The following is a 13,857-nucleotide window of genomic DNA, read 5'->3' as shown; positions in this document are numbered from 1 at the left end:
TTACTGTACCAGGCAGTTCTGACACAGTACAGTACTATAGGACCTCATCTTGAGGAAATGTGATAATGTGCTAACTCTATTTTGAAATATTTACATTACATTGATTAAATATTTTTTGCTTATGTGATTGTGTGCTGTACAGACTAAAATAGAAATTATATATATATATATATATATATATATATATATATATATATATATATATATATCTCTATATATATATATATATATATATATATATATATATATATATATATATATATATATATCTCTATATATATATATCTCTATATATATATATATATATATATATATATATATATATATATATATATATATATATATATATATTCTCCTAATACACAATTAGAAAGTGTGTTGTTTTCAATTACAATTAGCCTAGTTATTTCCTACAATGTACGCATTGCTGTAGCTTCTTTATTTTCAACAAATAGTAATTATTATAGCGATTCAATTGATTCAATTTCATGCTTGTTGATGCATTACATTACTTTTTTTGCCTCTACTTTGCTTCCCATAATCAGGCACTGTTTTGGCCTGGTATAAGTGCCTTTTACCATCATGACCCATTTACTTCTCAGTTGTTGCTATATATAAATAGACTTGTTGCTGTTGCAATCAGATGAGAGTAATGTTGATATTTGGAGTGCTATTTAATATTGTTTACCTTTTCTTCTTTGTTGTAGGGATTTATTGGAACAGTGAACAATATAATAGGATCGGAATCAATAAAATCCTGGGATGCCTTAAATAATCAAAATGCTGATAGTACCAGCTCTCGTTTATTGCAGTCAGTGGAACTTTTCGCTACGTCATTCTCTACAAATTCTTTTTTCAAACTAGAAACAAACAACATTAAATTGAATGCGATTAAAATAACTAACAATGACATTGCATACAATGAGAGCTTTAAATTTAATAATACAGTCCATGGTAGTGTATCTATTCCTTCATCAGAACTAAGCACTCTTCCTGTTATCGTTAGCATTGCTTACTTAAACATTTCAGACATCCTCCCACTCAGAAACAACACAACAAAAGGAAAAGTAAATGGCATTGTGTTGACGACAGTAGTGAATAGCGTAATTAAAAAGGTTTCCTTGGACTTTGAAATGAAAAACACTTTTTTGGATAAACCTGAGTGTGTCTTTTGGAACTTCACTCTCTTCAACAACACAGGATCATGGGATACGTCTGGCTGTACATCAGTGATATTGGGAAACAACGTTCGCTGTCAATGTGAACACTTGACTTCCTTCTCAATCTTAATGTCACCCAAAGACCCGTGTAAAATATGTACTTACATTACTTATATCGGATTGGGCATCTCCATAGGAAGCTTAGTCTTGTGCCTCCTTATTGAAGCAATTGTATGGCACAGTGTGAACAAAAATAAAACCTCTTACATTCGACACGTTTCAATTGTGAACCTCGCTTTATCTTTGTTGATCGCTGATATATGGTTCATCATAGGGGCTGCGATTAATGCAAACACAGCAGCCTGCAGTGCAGCCACTTTTTTTACTCACTTTTTCTACCTGGCCTTATTCTTCTGGATGTTAACTTTAGCTATTCTGCTTTTCTTCCGAGTAATCCTGGTCTTCAAAGACCTAGGCAAGTCACAAATGCTGGCAATTGCATTCTGCCTTGGCTATGGCTGCCCACTTATTATTGCTGTTATCTCGGTAGCTGTTACTGCCCCTAAGAGTAATTACACAAGAACAGATGCATGTTGGCTCAACTGGGATAACACCATGGTCCTTCTTGCTTTTGTTATACCTGCCCTGGTCATAATTACCATCAATTTGATCATACTGATTGTGGTAATTGTCAAGATGCTAAGAAGAACTATTGGAGACATGTCTAGGGCTGAAGAAACAAGCACCTTAAAAGTAGTTGCTAGATGCATCGCCATCTTAACACCATTTCTTGGTCTTACCTGGGGATTTGGAATTGGAACATTGCTTGCACCTGACAACGAGGGAATCCATGTTGTGTTCACAGTGCTCAATGCATTTCAGGTATTTGTATGAAACACTATATCCATAATGAATGGTAGAGTGCAGAGATGAAGTTCTTAGATATAATACACTGCAGCATAGCGAAATATTAACTCAATTGTATATATTTCTATAACTAGGTTGATCAGTAATTGAATATTTTAGACAAAGTTTATGCTTATTTATCCCAATAATTCTAGCATGAGATAGAGATGAATGTATTTCTGTAGTCACTGACTTAAATGGAGAGTACAATCACAGCCAGATTCAGCTGCCCCTGAGCTGCATGGTTACGGAAATAATGTGCAACAAAACGCAAGGCTGCAGTTTTTTTTTTGTTTGTTTGTTTTCTGTCAGCCTTCATTTCAGCTGTACTTCATTCTTCCTGCCACCAGATGGCAAACAAAAGTGTAAAATACATACAAAAATCAGGGCCACTTTTTATTAAATGCATTTTAGGGACAAATATGCATTGGGGTATGCTATTACTAATCTATGTATTTATTTAAAATTTTACACACTCACATCAGGGAAACCTCATTAATTTGGCACCTCCAGCTTGTTTTTCAAGAGGGATCCAGGAAACACAGTAGACAAATATACATTTAATATACTAACTGTTGAAAATAATTTATTTATTTTATTTTGTGTTCATACAGTTAATTAAGAACATTAAAGGGAAAAAGACCAGGACCTATACCTTAGGACCTCAAATAAACTGGCTAAAACAAGTGCATTAACAAGTGAATCAATAATGTGTGCTAATGTTTTTTCTCTTTATTAGGGATTCTTTGTTCTAGTCTTTGGAACCCTATTGGACAGTAAGGTAGGTTTCATAATCTTTTTTAATATTATTAAACGAGTGTTGAGAAATTAGGATTGGTGATATGTAATGCTCAGTAACAATTTCAATTGGCCACATAATACATCATTATTTATTAAAATACATTATTTGAAAACTAGTGTGTCTATTGGGTCATTTTTTTAAGCTTTACTTGCTAACTGTTTGCATTACAATTGAGGTAAGTGGTAAAGTTTACCGGGAACATCCCAGCATGCATTATCATGCATATGTTATTACTACAGTACACTAAATTGTTTAATTATAATCAAAAGAGGGTTATTAGTCTGTACTCAGTAGTCCTTACACAATTGCACCTATATTCATGACTGTAATTACTAAGTTCTTACCAAGTCATTTTACCATAGGAACCTAATGGTTACAATAAAATGAAATACTTATTATAGTATATAGTACATGCCCTGTAATTCAAATCATGATACATGTCTAATGTCCAATATTTATGTACTTTAACTACAGATACGAGATGCACTGCTGAAGAAATTTTCGATATCAAAATACAGCTCTCAACAAACAGTGAGTGCAATTTTGTGTTTTTAATGCAAGATCAAAACAAGCACTTTCTCAAAAGCTACTTCAAGAACAATAAGCCATGGAGCATATACTGTGCAAATCACTTAGAGCAGTCTGACAACCAGAGAGATGTGTGAAAAACAGGCTTTCCATGTCGCTACAGATATAAATCAACGGTAGACAATATAGACACTTCTAGTCCAGGCCTTTGTTCCAAACATGTCAATTTAATCTTTTAAACCTGACCTCTCATAATGCGCTTAATAGTCAATTATATTTACTAAACCTGCAATGGACTAAGACCAGAGTTGTCTACCCCTGTTATAAATGACATCTTGTAAATCAAATTGAAATAACTTGCAATTTATTTTTTTCAGAATAAAACTTTATTAATGAGTTTAAAACAATTTAAAACAGGGATTTCATCTGGAACATAAATAAATAGAGATTATACATCAAAATATATGTTGCTAGTAATACATAACTCACCAGTTCAATATACATACAAATCTAGAAGGCAAATCTACAAGCACATATTTTTGCAGGCATTGTTATCAGCACCTACAGTACACAAAGCTATACAGTAGATAACTGTCCAGTACTTTCATGATGTAGAAGAACATACACTTACTGTGTTTTATTTTCCTGTTACAGAGTACAACTGGTGGTATTTCGAGTGATAGATATAATATCTTTGGCAAAAAAAGTAAGTATAAAAAATGAAAGAAACCTGTTTTAGTTACACCCACAAAGAAAGAAATGTAATGATTTTAAAACGAGTTATGGGGAATGCTGAAGATTTGTATAATTTATTCAATACTATAAAACATCATGAAACATGATAATGATGTATGTATGTATTTATTTATTTATTTATCTTTGTTTATTCACTCTTGTAATGGACTCTCTGATAGCTGAGTTGAGTAGTCAAATTCCAGATACGTATGTCAGCTCAAATGATGGCCTCCAGTCAGCAACCTATTAATTCCGACCTCTACAGTTGAAGTTTTTTTTTTCTTGTTTACCAGGCTGGTACTTCAGACCAGTTAGATGTTTTTAATTGCATTCTAACTTGCCTGATATGATTGTATTGTATTGTATCCCCACTCATTCACTCACTCCCCCTTCCCGTGCTAAGTAACGATGTGACCCGACAGACAAGACAAACTGAACAGACAAGTCCTGCAACAAAGCAAAAATATACAAAAGCATGACAACCTTTATGTAAAAAAATCTTCACTAATTTACAATTGAACAAGAACTGTTGAGTATTTATTTTTGTTTCATACAGTATTAAATGGCAGTCTTTAGATCTGATAGTGAAAAAGAAATACATAAATATCAAGGTAGATAAAGAAAGAAATACATGTCTATGTATTGATTTATTTCAATATTTACTAATGTATTTATGTTTCACTTTTACCAAAAATATAGGCTCTGACGTCAGCATAGCTAATTCTCAGAAATTAACATTCCTTTTTGTCCAGTGGGGACCACAAATAGTGTTACTCTCATCAACCAGTATCGAGAGGAAACCGTACTTCCTTGTGCCAACAGGGACCACAATGTGCGTTACACTGACAAGAAACCAACATTTTTCAGAGATTAAGATCAGAATCTCAGAATGATGAGATGACTCGAAAAGAAAAGAAAAAAAATCCCCCAAAAATCTCCAAAATGTAAAAAATAAGTGTCAAGTAATTCTCAGCTGGCTGACTTCATCTTTCAAAATACTGCTTATTTTCTCAACTAATAGTGTAACACTGACAGTAACACAACACGTTTGCAAACAGAAGGTTATAGTTTCAAATCCCACACATGCAAGACACTTTTTAATATTTATATTTTAAAACAGAAATACATCATTTAATATAAATGAAATATATTTACATGTTGACAAAACAAGTTAATTGTCATTAAACTCGGATGTCCTGTAATATACATATGCATGGATAGAATTCCATGGGGTCTTCAAAAAAGTTCTTTTTAATTAATTTTCTGTGTGATGTGTGCTATTAGTCCATTTTAAAATATAAATAAATCATTTAATATAAATGATACAGACATCAAAATAAATGCATTCCCTAGTATATTTCCATGTTGACAAAACAAGTTATCAGCGAGAACTGCTAGAGACACTCTATACAGCAAGGATAGTTTACGTGTTTTCAGGGTATTGGCGCAGCAAAAGTAAATCAGCCAAAAGCACCATTTCACTTTTAATTTGTAGTTCCCAACACTCTTAGGTGAAATGTAGAAAAAAAGTCAATACCTGTCATACAGTAAGAGAAATAAAAAGTAAGTAAGGTAAACCCAAAGTAAGGTAAACCCAGGCACTTTTGTCTACACATATATGACAATGGACCGGATCAAATCAAACCCCAATCACTCTTGCGAAAGAGTGTTCATGCGATAATATCACTAGTTTCCATATTACATTTTCTTTATCCCGAAACCAAAACTAGCCATTTCCAATCCACGAAAGGGGCGGAGAGAAGTTTCGCAGGAGTAGGAAGGACCGCCGAAAGCAACATGAAAATAGCTGTTGACCAATCCCCAGACGGTATTTGTGACCTTTTGAAGGGTGGTAACAAGCGAAAGGGCAGGAAAAAAATTAAATAAAAATCTGTGTTGTACTACTGTTTCTTTTGAATATCAGTGAATGCTATTACATACAACAACTACTACTATTTGTAATATTAATAAAAATATGTTTAATAATAATAGTAACACACACACACACACTTGGCAATTACCTTGTTTCCACGATGTCTGCAGCTTCACGTTGCATTGTTCTGTCACTGTTATAAAAGTGAGCCACGTTGTTTTCATGATTTTGGTAAAAATCTGTACCATGCCCTGGCTTGTGTCAGCACCATGCAATGCCAGCATCCTCATACCTGACTGGCATGGTACAGCCCTGTTGTGCACAAGGCTGTATAGTAGGCTATAACTGCACAAGAACGAAGATTAAATGTCAAAAGAAAATGGCGGATAACAAAGAAAGTGTGAGAGTATAAAAACTTGAGGTGAATAGAACATCCAAAAACCAACGTAACACTGTCGCCAGGATCAGTACCGGTACAGTGCCTATAGAAAGTCTACACCCCCTTGAACTTTTTTCACATTTTGTTGTGTCAGTGCCTCAGAGTTTCATGCATTTAAATGAGGATGTTTTCCACTTATCTACACACCATACTCCACACTGTTAAGGGGAAAAAAGGTTGTATTGAGAAAGATTATATTTTTAAAAATTTTTACCGTGCTCCAAGGGATATTCATGGCCTTTGATATTTTTTTATACCCATCCCCTGATCTGTGCCTTTCAACAACTTTGTCCCCGGAGTTCTTTTGAAAGCTCCTTGGTGCTTATGGTTGAGTCTTTGCTTTGAAATGCACTACCCAGCACAGGGAACCTTCAGGAACTGCTGAATTTATCCTGAAATCATGTGAATCACTACAATTTAACACAGGTGGAGGCCACTTAACTTGGTGTGTGATTTTGAAGGCGATTGGTTACACCTGAGCTAATTTAGGATTGCCATTACAAGGGGGGTGGACACTTATCCAACCAAGCTATTTCAGTTTTTATTTTTAATTAATATTCTACAAATTTCTAGAATATTTTTTTCACTTGGAAGTTGTGGGGTAGGATGTGTAGATCAATGAAAAAAAACAAACATTTTAATGCATTTTAATTCCAGGCTATAAGGCAACAAAAGGTGAACATTTTGAAAGGGGTGTAGACTTTCTATAGGCACTGTACATATTATACAATAAGACGTTGAATGAAATGCTGTCCAGTGCCATGAAAAAGAAATAGATGATTGCGGATTTTTAAATTTTTTTAAATGGACAGATTCGGGTATTTGTATTTTATTTTATTATTTTAGATTTGGTCAGACAATAGCAAACCACTCACCTTTCTCAACCCACTAGTAGTCAACAAGTAATAGCTGCTTTTTGAAGGGTGAAAAGGACTTGTTTTGGTTCCGCAAGATTTTGCTTGGAATTGTTCTTGTGTTTTATTACCACAAATGCTTTTGCATCCTAGTTCGCTAAGTGCTAACTTTGATTTGGTCTGGCCCAGTGTCCTGTAATATACATATGCATGGATAAAAGTGCCTGGGGTCTGCAAAAATCTGCAAATAAAACAAAATAAAGAAGGACATTTTTACCTTACTTTGGCGACTTCGTTCTCTTACTGTATGAGAGGTATTGACCTTTTTTCTACATTTCACCTAAGAGTGTTGGGAACTACAAATTAAAAGTGAAATGGTGCTTTTGGCTGATTTACTTTTGCTGCACCAATACCCTAAAAACATGTAAACTATCCTTGCTGTATAGAGAGTCTCTGGCAGTTCTCGCTGATAACTTGGCGCGATTAACTACCGTTCCTCTCAATATTGGACACATCCCTATTTTACACAGTATTTGAAGTGCTGTTAGAATTCTCTTTTTTTGCATTCCTGTGAAGGTTGATTTTGTGGAATGAGACTCCATCTTGGTTTTCTGAAGACATAAATCATATACAGTAAACGCATCCTTATTGGACTTACTGGGTGTTGGTGTCATAGACCTTCCACCTGCTCTCCTACACTTTGTCTGTCTGTTCTGCTTGCTGCCATAGATGTTGTCCTGTGTGGTGGTTCCCTTTCAATTCAAGACGACCACCCATACTTATGGGATAATCCTGCCTTAGGTAGGTATTCACTGAGCATTTTATGTCAGAGCTTCCGATAGGCCCCTTCCTGGGGTGACGTGCTCAGTCCCGCCTCCTGAGGCATTAAACAGTCAACCCACGGAAGCCATTTTCTCTTTTGCCTCTCACCTACGGTAAGGTAAGCTTCTGTGTTTACTAAACTGAGTGTGTTTTTGAAAGAGCTCGTCTGAGTTGACTGCAGTTCCCTTGTATTCATGCTGAAAGCTGGCTTGCTGCTTTCATTGGAATCAGCGACTCTAATACTTAGCTTCTTTCTTGCCCTTTCTTCACAGCCTGCCTCACTTGCATTGCAGGCTGTCAGTATACTGCTGTGTGTGTGAGCGACTGTCTGTGCATTATTGATTAAGGGTGTGTGTGTGTGTCTTTTCAGCCTACACTCTTGGGGAGAACACAGTTCCTCCGCCGGGGCTAGGCTTTGCTGTATCCCTGCCACTGAGTGATTCCAGCGGCTGTAGTGTGCGCAGTTGGGCGAAATATAAAAAGAAACAAATATTATTGTTTACTGTTGTTGTTGCATGTCCTCCTGTGTGTTGACCCTGTCGCACAACCCCGCTTTGCCTGTGTTGTGCTGTGAATTTCAGCTGCAGTGCACCGGGGCTGCGTTCTAACCTGCCCCGCTGTAGAGTAGACCTCGCCGGGTGCCTCAGCCCACCCACCCTGGTGTGTTGGGCCTTCAAAAAAAAAAAGAAAGTGTGTTCTCCCCCCTGTTGTTTTTTCAACTCGCCCGCCGTGGCTTTAGCATGTGTGTCTCCCTGGTGTATGCTGCGCACTGGCCAGGTGTGTGACTACATGCGGTCAGGGTAGGCACTGCTGCATTAGCTGACATCTGGTGCTTCGATACCTCGGTGCACGCTCAGCCCTTGGTACTACGGTGCCTGGTGCTCACGGTGCTCGGTGCACTCGGTGTGCATGGTACTTTGGTGCCTCGGTGCACACGCCGCTCGGTGCACGTGGAACACACGGTGATCGGTGCACACAGTGCTTATGGTGCCTGGCGCCTCAGTACACACGGCGCTCGGGGCATGGTTGCCCCCCATTTGAGTCAGCCATTGCGGCCTTGGTCAAGGCTCTGCCGGTGGGGGGATTACCTAAAGACCCTGTGTGCCCAAACCGGCAGTGTAGGGTCACGGAGACACACCTGAAGAGGGTGTATGCAGCAGCGGCACAGGTGACCCACCTTGCAAACACGGCAGGTATACTGACTGCCTATATGGGATACTAAGGGAAGCTCCACTCCCTGAGCCGATTTACGCCTCCTTTCAGGCATGCTGCTCCAGATCTCTGACCTTCAAGGGCAAGCCCTAGGCCTGAGCCTGGCAAGCCTGGTGGTGGCTCGCAGACAGCTATGGCTGTCACAGGCGAGGGTTCCCAATGCGGATAAGGCGGCACTGTTAGACGTGCGGCTATCCCCGGGGCATACCTTTGGGCCAGCAGTGGAAGAGATCCTGCAGAGCTCCCACAGAGAACGCGAAGCGTCTCTGCAAGCTCATTTGGGAACGGTTCGGGAAGGCGCAGGTCGATCTTTTCGCCTCGGCGGAGACGACACACTGCCCCTGTGGTACTCCCTCCACCGCTTAGGCGGTCCACTCGGCATCGACACCCATGAGGTCCCCAGGACACTCCTTCACACGTTCCTGCGAATACCACTGCTCTTACAATGCCAGCCCTGGGATATCCCACTTCACATGGATCTCCTCAGTCAGACGAAAGGCACTCTCTAGCATCCGGAACCAGGCAGGTTCCAATTATGGCTCTGGCCCCTGAACGGGAGCGCTGGTCAGCCCTAGGGCTATTTGACGCTATTTGGGGAGGCTCGACTGGGTCGTTATACGTCTGTAAGTGGAGATATCATGACTAGAGGTCATGACCCAGTATCTTGCCTTATGTCCGTTATCTTGCAGTTTCTGCAAGAACTGCTGGATGCCAGTAGGTCACGTTCTACACTGACGGTGTATTTGGCTGCCATTTCTGCGTGCCATGCCCCCGTTGATTCTATATCTCCGGGTGCGCATTTCTTGGCAACCTGTTTTCTCAAGGGTGCTCGGTGATTACGCCCTCCACGGAGGGCCGTTCTCCCCGAATGAAGCCTTGATGTTGTACTGGAGGCTCTCACGAAGGCACAATTTGACCCCATACACTTCATATATTTGGAGTATCTGTCTATGAAGACAGCCTTCCTCTTGGCTATCAACTCCACAAAGCGGGTCAGTGAGCTACAGGCGCTGTCAGTGCACAGCTCCTGTATGCATATTTGGGACGATGGCAGCAGGGTGTCACTACGTACAAACCCTGCTTTCCTCCCTAAGGTGATCACAGCCTTCCACATGAACCAGTCTGTGGAACTGAAGTCTTTCCATCCACCTCTGTTTCCTTTGGAGGAGGATAGGAGATTGAACTTCCTCTGCCCTGTGCGGGCATTGAGGTGTTACATAGATGGGACAAGCGCTCTGCGTCATTCTGACCAGCTCTTTGTCTGTCACGCTACACAGACCCTAGGACAGGCCATCTGGAAGCAGCAACTGTCGCACTGGATTGCGGACACAGTCTTGACTGCGTATGACAATGCCAGCTTGTCCCCACCTGGGAGGGTAGCTGCGCACTGTACCAGAGGTTTGGCTACATCTTGGGCCCTCTTCAGAGGGGCCTCGCTGTCTGATATTTGTACTGCGGCTAGCTGGGCTACGCCACATACTTTCTCCAGGTTCTGCCGCCTTAATGTGGTAGATCCTGCCCTGCCTTAATTAGGCACGAGGGTCCTTGAGGTTGTAAGATCGCACTGCTAATGTTGGGTTATGCGGTTTTGATGCGTCTCTCAACCGCTGCCGTTCCTACTCCCTCGCGACTGCTCTGGTATACTTTTCCTATAGGTATGTTGGTGGTCGTCTTCGAATTGAAAGGGAACGTTAGGTTACTTACCGTAACCCTGGTTCCCTGAAAGAGAAGACGACCACCAACCAGCGTTGTTGCATTGGTCACCCTCACGGGTTTGATGCAAAAGAGAAAATGGCTTCCGTGGGTTGACTGTTTAATCCCTCAGTAGGCAGGACCGAGGACATCACCCCAGGAAGGGGCCTATCGGCAGCTCTGACATAAAATGCTCAGTAAATACTTACCTAAGGCAGGCATATCCCATAAGTATGTTGGTGGTCGTCTTCTCTTTCAGGGAACCAGGGTTACGGTAAGTAACCTAACATTTTGTGCTGTGTTTTAGTTGTACTGTGCATGTTAGCACTCCAAAGGATGTGTGTTGAATGTTAGTAGAATTTGTGTAGCATGCATACATAGTACTACAAATTATGAAATTATGGACCATATCAACAAAGCTTTAATCATGATTTAAGTGGAGTTTGATATTCATGAAAAAATCAAACCTTTAAATTGCCATTAAATAGAATGTACCATAGTAAAATATGTTAAGCATTTTACATGTAAATGCATCAATCCATTGATATATTTCACTGATATATTTCAGACAGAAATTCAAAAACAGAGGAGTTACAAGCTTTGTTTGTAAAGCTGTATTTATTGATGCAAACTGCCTTTGGCACATTATGAGGGATTGTAAAATGACAAGACCTCTTGCTAAAGGCATTGATACGGTTCAATTACTAATGAGCTAAACCTTTATGAAAAGGGTTCTAAAATACCAATGATCATTTTGAATCCTTTCTTTTTGTTCCAGAAATCCACAGACTGCATGAAGTCACAAACTCAAGTGATTCTCCATTAAATATTGGATTCTATTCTAAGTTAAATCAAAATTAATAAACATATTAATTGAGCAATAGCTCTAAACTGTAAAGACACTGAAATATCTTTGCACATATCTCTTGATGTACAGTATATTATAATTCTGGCTTCTGTTTTTTTAAAATATAAATTTCACATTTCAGTGCCTATTAATGCAAATCTGTATATTTGTCAAGTTATGCAACTTTGAGTACTTTCAATAAATACTGTGCATACTTTAGTGCTAACTTATGGGCTATGCATTAACTAGAGCTTTACATTTTAACTATAATGTTACTTTGAACTACTGTACAAAAACTTGTTCTTTTAATAAAAAGAAAAACAACAATTATTCTTTTTTGCTTTATTGACCACAAACAATATGGTCATGAAGCAAATAAACACAGGAACAGAACTTATATATTTTGAATTCCAACACTGCAGATGAAAAGATGAAAAGACCTGCATGCACATGGTATATATTTATAAAGCAATTATGGTAGAACTTTGGATTACAGTGCACAAATAACTATGTAATTACTGTGTAATTTTATGGTAATAATCCAGTTTTACTGGGTAAATGCCAATTGTTTTCCGTTCTTTCATTGTAACTACTGTTGGAATAGGCTGGAATACTGTAACTGAATAACTCATTTATTTGCTGCCTGTTTCTCATTGCAATCAGTAACTGCATTAATGAGAAAACCACTTTAAGACGACAGGCAACAGCACAGCACCTTATCACTGAGAAATAGGAGTATATCCATTTAGGTAACAGTAAATTGTTAAAACTGTAATTATAGAAGGACACAAGACCATTTCCATTGAACTATCTACTTATTCCAACAGTAGTTACAATGAAAGAACGGAAGACAATTGGTATTTACCCAGTAAAACTGGATTATTACCATAAAATTACAGGGTAATTTTACAGGGTAAGGTGTTTATTGCGAACCGATGCAATACAATGCGTACTTCAAGCAAAGTACCGTCTTCTTTCATTGGAACTTCAGATCCAGAGAGCTGCCGTGTTCATCAACACAGATTGACCTCTTTGTTGAAAATCGATAAGTATTCAGCACATTAAATACTTTATGACTCGAGAAATTAACTGTAGCAAATGCTATCAAGTTAGTGGATAAACTGTTCTAGGAATAGAATATTACTTCTTGTTTTAGAGTGTGTAAGAAATGTATTTTGTTTGTTGAAATGTGCAACTCAAAGGAGTTGCCTCGTAAATGCAGAGAATTTGATCATTGCCCCATTTCTCAGTTAATTTGAATATATAATCAACTAAGGTTGATAACATATTAATAGTTTGGTACATCATGTCTAAACTAAATTAACACAGTAAAACTAATTTGCTAAATTAGGTACTGGAATGTTGGATTCCGTTCTGAATGGGAAGTTGAATTAATTCTCGTGCATATTGATATGAATTACAACGAGAAACGCGTATTGAAAATACTAATGCAAAGTATACTAAGGCTGTATGCTAATGATGTTATGGTCGTTGTAATCGTTTGACTATGTAAACAATAATATTATTCAAGCATATCTCTAACCAGTAGCTTTTTCTTTCTGCAATATTAGATTAGTTGTGCACCCTTTTTTATTCTTCAATAAACTATTGTTTTATATTTCTGACATGTTGTGTGAATGTCGGTTATTGTCAAGGGAATCCGAGTTCTACATGATCCAGAACTTAAATATGGTACGTCTCATTTCTTACATTTTGACGTCCGTAAGAGGGTGACTATGACTAATTTATATGTAAATATATTGTATATCTAATTCACTACACCTTGCTATAGTAATATAAAATATCCTGACTCTCCAAACGCAGAATATTGTATTTATTGTATAGATTTACCTTCCAAAGATTGAGCTGACAGATAAATAAATTAGGTTGAGGGGGTTTAAGGCAGTGCAGAGGATTTAGATTCTAGTCGCTTATTCACCAGCCAGAAACACTCATTGCGTGGATTCAACCGTACGTTTTGGTCATG

At 38.3% G+C, this 13,857-nt stretch overlaps 1 protein-coding gene across 2 annotated transcripts in view; it reads left to right on the top strand.

The window, feature by feature from the left end:
• Nucleotides 1-13,495, top strand: part of LOC117402668 (adhesion G-protein coupled receptor F1-like) — a 62,443-nt gene extending 48,948 nt beyond the window's left edge. For both annotated transcript variants that reach the window (XM_059023648.1, XM_034004042.3), the window contains 5 exons: nucleotides 708-2,042; nucleotides 2,806-2,847; nucleotides 3,343-3,399; nucleotides 4,051-4,102; nucleotides 11,802-13,495. In XM_059023648.1, coding sequence (XP_058879631.1) covers nucleotides 708-2,042; nucleotides 2,806-2,847; nucleotides 3,343-3,399; nucleotides 4,051-4,102; nucleotides 11,802-11,884 — 1,569 coding nt within the window. In that variant the 3' untranslated portion in view covers nucleotides 11,885-13,495. The remainder of the gene's footprint in view (nucleotides 1-707; nucleotides 2,043-2,805; nucleotides 2,848-3,342; nucleotides 3,400-4,050; nucleotides 4,103-11,801) is intronic.
• Nucleotides 13,496-13,857: the final 362 nt, after the last annotated feature.

This window comes from Acipenser ruthenus, chromosome 5 (genome assembly GCF_902713425.1).
Source record: "Acipenser ruthenus chromosome 5, fAciRut3.2 maternal haplotype, whole genome shotgun sequence".
In the NCBI taxonomy this organism is placed as follows: Eukaryota; Metazoa; Chordata; class Actinopteri; order Acipenseriformes; family Acipenseridae; genus Acipenser; species Acipenser ruthenus.
The sequence above is the reverse complement of the archived record's forward strand: the minus strand, read 5'-3'. Positions and strand labels throughout refer to the sequence as shown.